General features: G+C 48.0%; 1 protein-coding gene across 1 annotated transcript in view; it reads left to right on the forward strand.

Annotated features, from left to right (window-relative positions):
- The first annotated feature begins 487 nt into the window (after positions 1–487).
- Ermap (erythroblast membrane associated protein (Scianna blood group)) overlaps positions 488–9,609 on the forward strand; it is a 13,656-nt gene continuing 4,534 nt past the window's right edge. Inside the window, 8 exon segments of the mRNA XM_005353422.2 lie at positions 488–517; positions 1,709–1,793; positions 3,116–3,208; positions 3,401–3,739; positions 4,847–5,128; positions 6,665–6,781; positions 7,351–7,383; positions 7,778–7,810. Of these exon segments, the coding sequence (XP_005353479.1) occupies positions 488–517; positions 1,709–1,793; positions 3,116–3,208; positions 3,401–3,739; positions 4,847–5,128; positions 6,665–6,781; positions 7,351–7,383; positions 7,778–7,810 (1,012 nt within the window).

The raw sequence follows: 9,609 nt of genomic DNA on the forward strand, positions 1-9,609 counted from the left end.
ACACACACACACACACACACACACACACACACACACACACACCTCTCTAAATGTAAATCCCACACATAGGTGGAAATGAGCAGTACTGACTTCCTGAGTCTGCCTTATTTCCCTTTACACAACGGGCTCTGGTTCCATTCACGGATCTTCTAACCCGTACTGGTTGGAAAGTAAAGGAGAGCAAGCTTTTAAGAAAAGGGGTGATGGGGTCAAATTGCAGGAGTCACTGTTGTACCAGGCACTGGAGGAAAAGTCCTTTCTTTGCCGTGACAGTAGACAGTTCCCTCGCTGCTGGGGAGCCTCTCCTTTCTACACCCTTGCTTTATCAGGGATGGGCAGACAGGGCGTGGCTTGTGTGTTTTTAGGGACCTCCAGAAGGCCATCTGTGGGGCAGAGGGAGCTCTTGGCTGTGAGGCTCTGCTCATCAGTCTAGAATATGAACTTTTCCCAGACCCATATTTTGGGATGTTCCTGCCATTCTTGGCCGATGTCGGACCACCCTGCCTGTGGGGAGATGGTATTCCCAGCTAGGAGGCTCCAGCTTTGCCACTAAAGGACAAGGATTCCGCGTCCCAAATGTGGTGAGTTCTCTCCCTTCTTTTCTAAGTCTGTCTAGTTCTTTAAATTTCTCAGTACCGTCAAGCTCATGAATGTAGAGAAATAATCTTTCCTTTTACAAAGAACATCTTTGGTTTGTTTTTCAAGACAAGGTTTCTCTGTATAAGAGCCTTAGCTGTCCTGAAACCAGCTCTGTAGACCAGGTTGGCCTCGAACTCACAGAGATCGACTTGCCTCTGCCTCCTGAGTGCTGGGATTAAAGGCATGTGCCACCGCTGTCCAGCTACAAAGAACATCTTAAAGGATAAAAAGGGACAATGGTTAGCTGTCATTTAGGAGCCCCAAATACAGCAAGTGACAAGAATGACAGGGGGCTCTGTCTGAAGACTCTTACTTAACACTGCAGTGCTATTAATACTTCAGCAGGCATGCTGTTTGCCCTCACCATCTGCTCGGTCCTGAACTGGATGACTGCAAATTATAGATACCTGGGATCTTCTTAAACTGCTCAAGATGGGCAAAGAATGTCTGTTGGGATCCTTTCCTCCTCTTCTTTCTTTTTTTCTGACTTAGAAGTTTCAAAACTCAAACTAGTTCAAGCTTACAATGTAACTGACTCTGGGGGGAAATACTTGCAGCTTGTGTCATGGGAAAAAAAATGGTTACTTATGTGAAGAATTTTGCAAGCCATTAAGAGACAAATGTGTCAAAGACAAAAAACCCCAGCAAAATACAGAGGAAATCATTGACAAGGACCAAATAAATGAATAATCAAAGAAGTACAGATTAGCACAAGGGACTATCAAATTCTAAGAAATACAGTTTCATTATCAAATTGGTAAAAACTTTAAAAACTTGCTACATCCTTCTGAAGGCAGGGTTGTAGGAAAACAAGAAAATTAACTAATTAATTTGCTTTGACCTTTCCTTAGGGCAATTTGGTGGTGAGATTGGAAAACATTCCTATTTTAAAATAGGACAGTCAAGGCCTAAGACTTTGAGCAGCTCCCTTTTACTCAGTCTCATTTAGTTGGAGACCGCACTGCTACCCCTAGGACGAAGCCTCCTACTTCCAGCCGCCAACCCGCTGTCATTTGTAGCAATGTTTAAGCAACCTACCATATTTAATTATTTTTTAAAATTCTCATAGGTCTGTGTTGGAACACTGAATCTGGTTGAAGAATATGTGGTTGCATGAACAATGTGTGTAATGCCACATTCCCGGAAAACACCAGGTACCAAAGCCACGATGGTTTTATGCTTTTGGAAAGATTTTTTTTTTATTTTATGTGTATGAGTGTTTGCATGCATGTATGTATGTATGGCAGGTACATGCTTAGTGCCTGTGGAGGTCAGAAGAGGGCATTGGATCCCCCGGAATTGGAGTTACAGATGCTCGTGAGCTACCTTGTGGATGCTGGGATCGAACCCAGGTCCTCTGCAAGAGCAGGCAGTGCACTTAAGAGCTGAACCATTTCTCCAGCCCCTCCAGACTGTTTTCCAGTAACCAAAGTGATACAAAGGATGTGAAATGTTGGAGAGACTTCGGGAGTGTTCTCGCCTCCTAGAGTGTTGGCATTTTCAACGTTTTCCTCCGTGTGGCTGGAAAGATTCTGCTAACGGCATTTTGGGCAATGGCAAGTGGGTGGGCGGAGCTTTACTAGGGAGCCCTCTGGGGTCTCAGGCTGCTAGAGCACACAGTGCACCTCTGAGTTATGACTATCTCCTTTTCGCTCAGCACACATTTATCACGCATTAGTTCTCTAGGCATCTATATATTAAGTCCTCCCACCTACGAGTGAAGACAGGCCCCTCCCCCACGGACTAAGAACATGCCATCACAGATAGTACACAACCTTGCTAGAGATGTGGAGCTAGCAAAGGAAAATAGGTGAGACCTGAACCCAGGTCTTTTCAACCCCCAGTGCCTGTTTGAAGGATTAGTGTCTTCATGATGGAACGGTGGACTTGTACGCCTCTGTTGGTTATATATAAATCTAAAAGGGTGTCAGGGAGGCTGGAGAGATGGCTCAGCTGCTTTTCCTAGGGACCATTATCAGTCCCCACATCAGGCTTCTCACAACCACCAGCGGAGCCGATACCCTCCTCTAGCCTCCCAGGCCACCTGCACTCACGTGGTATACACACCTCCCCTCGTATATATATACAATTTAAAGTATTTAAGGATGGGGGCTGGAGAGATGGCTCAGTGGTTAAGAGCATTGCCTGCTCTTCCAAAGGTCCTGAGTTCAATTCCCGGCAACCACACGGTGGCTTACAACCATCTGTAATGGGGTCTGGTGCCCTCTTCTGGCCTGCAGACAGACTGTTGTATACATAATAAATAAATATTTTTAAAAAAAGTATTTAAGGATGAAGAAAAGAAAGTGTTTCTGAGGATTTTTAGTCACTTTGTCACACGAGCATAAGGGTAGTGAAGTTGGGCTTCGAAGCACATGTCCTTGCTCCTCAGGTGGAACGCGTGACCTGGGTCTCGGCCCCACCTCCTAGGTTCCTCAGCTCAAGTGCATCAGTCCTCTTCCGGTGTCTGTCCTAGTTCATATGGAGAGACCACCAAGTCCCTCTGCCTCCCAGCTCCTCAGCTGCCTCCTCGCTCTAGCCTTCCTCCAGCTGCCTGCTCAGGTGTCAGGTAGGAGTTTTGGATCTTTCTCTGCCTGGGAGGTCTGACCAGGATGAGGCATGGCGCTGGAATTTGGTTCTTGGGTTCCCTTGTCTACTGTCCTTCCCCGGCTCTGCCCTTTCTTAGGAAACTCCCCTTTCTCACTCATCCCCCAAGCCATCTCTTCAGCGTCCTTCACCCCGTTTGGTGTCTGTTCCACAGGGAATACTGACAAGTTCTACCTGGCCCCACTCGGGGGCAGAGCCGAGCTGCCCTGCCCCATCTTGCTCTGGCCAGGCATGGTGCTCAGCGAGGTGAGGTGGGAACGGCCTACACACCTGCCTCGCACACAAGCTGTCCACGTGTTCCGGGATGGGCAGGACAGTGATGAAGATCTGATGCCAGAATACAAGGGCAGGACCACGCTGGTGAGAGATACGCACAAGCAAAGTTACATTCTGTATATCAGTAACGTGAGGCTCGAGGACCGAGGGCCGTACCAATGCCAGTTCCGGATCGGAAACCAGAGTCAAGAGGGCAACGTGACCCTGCAAGTGGCAGGTTAGGATGCTTTGCAGGGGCCTGGGTCATTTGTGGCAATCGCTTTGTCAGTTCTGTCTTCTCTAGCCGGGTCTGCTCATCTCAATGAAGCCCTGACTGGTGATTCTTCCTGAGAGGGGAAGAAGCCTGGACTTTGGAAAACACTGTCTGTGTAAACACAGGCTGGCCGGCTCAGACAGGGGCAGCTTTTTCAGCTTCGGCTTGGTTACCAAGAAACTCACAACCAGAACTGCAAGGAAAAGTCCCCAAGGGCCAGGATTCCCTGCTGTGATAAGGAAATGCTTCACAGTCCTTTTCCAGGTTCTTGAGTGTTTAAAGAGCCAGAAGTCAGAGACTGTTCCTTAAACTAGCTTCAGTGCTTTTATAAAAATCAGTCCACCGCAGACCCACCCCAAGTCTCTGCTCTCACTTCAGGCCAGTCCATGGGGTTACCATTGTCAGTCTTTTTAAAAAGATTTATTTACTTTTATTTTATGCATTTGGGTGTTTTGCCTGCTCGAATATCTGTCTACCACATAGGTACCTGGGGCCTACAGACCCCAGAAGAGAGTGTCAGATCCCCTTGGGACTAGAATTACAAACAGTTGTGAGCTGCCATGTGGGTGGTGGGTCCTGTGGAAGGGCAGCCAGTACTTTTAACCCCTGAGCCAGCTCATCTCTCCAACCCCTGATCATCTTTGCTTATCACTTAGTTACGAAAGAGGGATGAATTCTTTTAAAACGCATAGTAGTTGGTAGATTCTTTCCAGTCATGGAGTCCTTTGGCTGGGGTTGGGCAAATCACCTTTCAAACAGAAACACCTGCCTCGCACCCAAGCTGTCCACGTGTTCCGGGATGGGCAGGACAGTGATGAAGGAACAGAATAGTGTGGATGGGTGTTGTCATGAGTGGATCTTGAACTTCATTTGGATTGACTGTTTTATCCCATTGTGGTGGTCAGACCCACTGAGGGTAAAGGGAAGGCAGAAACGAGAGCTTTATTATCAGCTATGGCTGTCCATCGGAGGAAGGGGTGGAGGGCAGGACACTGGCTAGGACAGTACCCTTGCCACCACGTCCCTGCCAGTCAGTTGGGTTGCCTCAATCAGACAATCTGTCCCCTTTAGTTTCAGGCTCTGATCCCTTCATCCACGTGAAGAGCTATGATGCTGGCTGGATCCAGCTGGTGTGCTGGTCAATGGGATGGTTCCCAAAGCCATGGACCGAGTGGAGAGACGCTCAGGGCAGAGTGCTCCTGTCGCTCTCAGAGACCCACTCCCTGGATGAAACTGGGCTATTCCGAACAGCAGTGTCCAGCCGCGTCAGGGACAGCACTCTGGGGAATGTGTCCTGCACTGTCCGTAATGAGATCCTTGGCCAAGAGAAGACCACGGCCATGGTTATTGCAGGTAATGCAGGGGTGCAAATCAGCTTGAGGCTCCTGAGGAGCCTGGAGGAAACTCTACCTTGTGGGGGGCTTTATACAGACTTTTCAGGGGAAGGGAGATGGCTCGGTGGTTGAGGCATTCAGAAACACACATGCTACACAGACATACATGAAAGCCAAACACCCATACATGTAAAAATTTTAAATTAATTTTTTTTTCATTCTATGAATTATATTATAGCTCTAAGAATGTGTATTGTAAAAAATAAACATGAAAAAGTGGAACATTTTAGAGAAATCAAAAACAATGGCGTAGAATCTCATAAATCATAGAGAATTACTGCTAATGTTTTGGGGGTCCACATTCACACACCCGAGGAGTGTGCCCACGCTTCCGTGTGTGTCCACGCTTGTTCCTCATTTCTTTTCTCACTTCTCAACTCATAAGGTATTTGTTGTCTAATTCTGAAGTGTTTTTTCATAAATTGATTTTTGGGGGATATCAAATTCCATCATGTGGCTATTGATCAAAACAAAGTAACCCGAAGGCTGTCTCTGGGACTCCAGATGCTTTGCAACGCCCCCCTGCCCCACTGACCCCCCCCCCTGCCTCATCTGATAACTAGTGGTGGGTGGACATCTTCACACTTATTTCGAGCTGATTCAGAACACATTCTTAAAAAAATGGAACTGCTGGGTTAAAAAGTGTGAAGCTTTGAAATATCCTTGAAATATGGAGTCACGTGATAAAATAAGTTGGTAGAGAAGCCTCCTGGACATCTGCCAATCCTTTTCTTCGTTCCTCCCTTTATGCTCCTCCCCTCTTACTTCTGCCACCGCCTCTCCCTGGCTGGTAAGAGTTTAAAGTGACTTATTTAAGTCCTTCCCCTCCCCCGTAGTCCCAGGGAATTAAGACTCTTACCAGCTCCATTTTACAGATGAATAACCCAGGTTGGGAGAGGCTGGGTCGCTTGCCTAGGGCCTCCCAATGGTTGAAAAGGGTGTACAGCCAGCTGGGACTCCTCACAGCCCCCACACTTTCCTGTCCTGCCTCCTGGGATCACACACGTGCAGTCCTACCCTACACTCTTTTCCCCTTCCTGTCTGAGCTCCAGGCCTACGGCTGTGGTCCATAGACCTTGTCTTGCCCCTGCTGATGGTGGAGCAGAGAGACAGCCTGGAACACATTGTTGTAGCCCAAGTCTGTGGCTGCACAACAGAAAGGGTTTGAGAAGGTGGGCGGGACTCATGAGGGACCGCTGGGAATTGTTAAGGAGCACACATTCAGGACTTTGAGGTCTCTAGAGTATTTGTCCATAGAGTTAGAAGACAGGGTGAACTTGTGGTTGAGAAGTCTTCATGAGATGCGAACGTCCCATTTCTCTCTGTCACCCAGAGTGTGAGTTAAAAAGGGAAGCAAAGAGGCTCATCCGTCTTGGCAGGGTTCTCCGGAGAGCCGATGGAGTCGGTTGGATATGCCTGAGCCACCTTCCCTCCGAGGCAGAGAACTGCTCTCAGCCGTCTCCTTGAGGGTGGTCATTGGTGGTCTCTGTTTCAGCCCCAGCTCCTGGAAGTCTGTCCTCTCCAGCGGTGGCTCTCTCTGTGGTCCTGCCTATCTTGGGACTCATTATCCTTCTTGGCATTTGGCTCATCTGTAAACAAAAAAGATCAAAAGGTAACTTGGTGGTGGAGCTGTGAGGACAGTGACTGTAGGGTGTGGGGGTGTGGGGGTGTGGGGGTGTGGGGGACTGTGACTGCTCTAGGGAAAGACTAGCAGAAGTGGATGTGGGCATGGCATCTACCAGAGGTGGGAGACCCCGCAAGTTGAAAACCGGGACTCACATGGCAGAGGGAATGCAGTAGACTGTGGAGAGGCTCTGGGTAGAGCTGTGAGTTCTCACCCTTTGAGAAATTAGACAGCAACCAACCCTGGCAGCTTTCTAATTAACTAAGAAATTAGAGCCTTCTAATCAGGAAATCCAATTATATCCATTTGGATAAAACCCTCATTAAAATGGTCACATTTCTTGGGCTCTTGATTGCAAAGGATTTAGAAAGTTACGTAACCCAACATTTCTTCCCCCTTTTGATGGTGTGAAGACTCTGATCTTTTCAAATGGCCATATACCTATAGTGGCAAGGGGTCAATCCTAATCAGACGGCTTAGGCCATGTTTGGGCAACACTGTGTGTTAGGAAGAAATGCTTCCTAAGCTGAGCTCGCTCTCCCCTCTCTCCTTTCCAGAGAAGCTTCTGTACGAACAGGTGATGGAGGTAGGTAAGTGTTCTGGGTACGGGTGGGGAACATGTTTTTGTTTTGTTGGTTTCTGTATCTCCAGTGCCCACAGAACTACATTGGTACCTGAAAGTTCCGCCACCTTCTGTTTGTGTTGATGGAGGAACTCAGTCTTTTTCCTAAAAGCAGAGGTAAAGCACGGAATGGGGACATCCCGATCAGAATGGCGCTGAAGAGGGCTCTTTGGCTACTGGGTTGTGAAGAGACCAGAGGAGTAAGACAGGACAGGCCAGACAAATTGAGTTCCCATTTTTATGGCTCAGAGGAGCGATGGCAGAGTTGGGGGCAGTTCAAGAGCTGATAAAACCAACAGGGACTCAGAACCTTCCCTTGAAATGGCCGAGAATTTTATCTGCTTTCTCTTTTCTTTCTCTAGAAAATCTTCTGGAAGACCACGCCAAAGAAAAAGGTATGTACCGAGAGAGAGGCAGTAAGCAAGTGTAGCATTCTTTCTTCTTCTTTTTTTTTTTTTTTTTTTTTTTTTTCGAGACAGGGTTTCTCTGTGGCTTTGGAGCCTGTCCTGGAACTCCCTTTGTAGACCAGGCTGGCCTCGAACTCACAGAGATCCGCCTGCCTATGCCTCTGCCTCCCGAGTGCTGGGATTAAAGGAGTGCGCCACCACCGCCCGGCACATTCTTTCTTCTTACAGTAGATGCCAGCAGTCCCTCCACAGTACTAGAATTCAGTTTCCGGTGTCGAGGGGCGATGGAGTTGGTGGCAGTGGGTGAGGAGATGCCAATGCCCGGATGCATGTGTCTGGATCGCCATGTGCTCCTTCATCAGTCATTCTAGCAATCTTCTTAAAAGGTCTGCCTGTGACTGAAAGATATATGAGCAAGGTCACACGGGATGAATGAGAAACTCAGGCATCCACATGACCTTGACATGCAGAGCAGTGGCATGGTGCCATGGAAATGCTGCAGGTTTTGGGGTTGGCTGTACTTGATTCAGCTTGCTGGTCTCCCATATTGTGGCCTTGAGTTATTCAGTCTTGCCCTGGACTCTAGATTCCTTATCTGTAACACGGGGATACTAAGTTCCAGTGTTAAAAGAGAAAACCTTTTCAAAAGATCTACCGCAGGGTCTGGGATTCCTTTCTCTCAATGCCACTTTATCACCATTAATTGCATGAACACGTGCTGGGGTCCCCCCAGGGCAAAAGTCAAAAGAGATGCTTTTGAAGTCTTGTGGAGATCTATCATCGACTTGATGGCTCCTAGTTCAATGATGTTAGAATCTGGCCCTACGTCATTTCTCCCCAACCTGGGGTTGGAGAGTGTGGAGTTTATACTGCAGCCAGGCTGACTGTTCTGCCCAAGAGCACAGAGGAACAGCATTGTGTGATGGCAAGGGACACTGACTTAGAGGTCAGACAGATTTGAGTTCAAATCCCACCTCCTTGGTCACTTACTAGATCGATGACCTTGAGAAAATTGCATGGTCCTTCTGAGCCTCAGCCTATTTTCTTCAAAGCAGGAATAATAATTCCATGCATGTCACGGTTAAGAGGTTCCAGGTCTCACTCTGTGTAAGAGCAGGGCACGGTGAATGGTGGCAGTTAGGTTGTGGAAGTGACAATCATACATCCTAAGCTCCTGAGGAGCTATGGCTTATTCAACGTCACTGTTCCAAGCCAGGAGCCTGCCCTGGGTCTATCCCTTAGCTGGGTGGACTCAGGGTGCATAGCTCCAATCTCTGACAAGGATAATGCTAGGCTGGGGAAGATAAGGGCCAGGTGGGCCCTCTAGAGAAGCTAGAAGCACTCGTGCAAAGCACAGGAAGCAAATAAAAATTCCAAGCTTCCTGGGCCCTGAATTGTGAAAACGGTGACTTTGAAGAATTGTTCTAGAGAATTATAAAGTCACTCCAGTGAGTGAGTTAGTGATGGGCCTTACATACTGTAAACAGGAGGCTGCAGAAAGGCAGTAAGGCATGAGAATGTGCACATGTGCACATACACACAGAGAGAGAGAGACACACACATTCTGGTATTACTAACATGGAAACAGAGGAAGTGAGACCAGACAGAAACAAAGGGAAAGGGGAAGCAAAGGAAGAGCTACCAGCTGGAAAATTACACAAGCTCCATTGGACTCTTAAGTCTGACCTTCAAAACCGGGGATTGGATTAGGAACTGATGGAAGCAGCTCCAACCTTTCCTTGGTGGTGGTGGTGGTGGTGGTGGTGGTGGTGGTGGTGGTGGTGGTG

This window comes from Microtus ochrogaster, chromosome 10 (assembly GCF_000317375.1).
Source record: "Microtus ochrogaster isolate Prairie Vole_2 chromosome 10, MicOch1.0, whole genome shotgun sequence".
Classification (NCBI taxonomy): Eukaryota; Metazoa; Chordata; class Mammalia; order Rodentia; family Cricetidae; genus Microtus; species Microtus ochrogaster.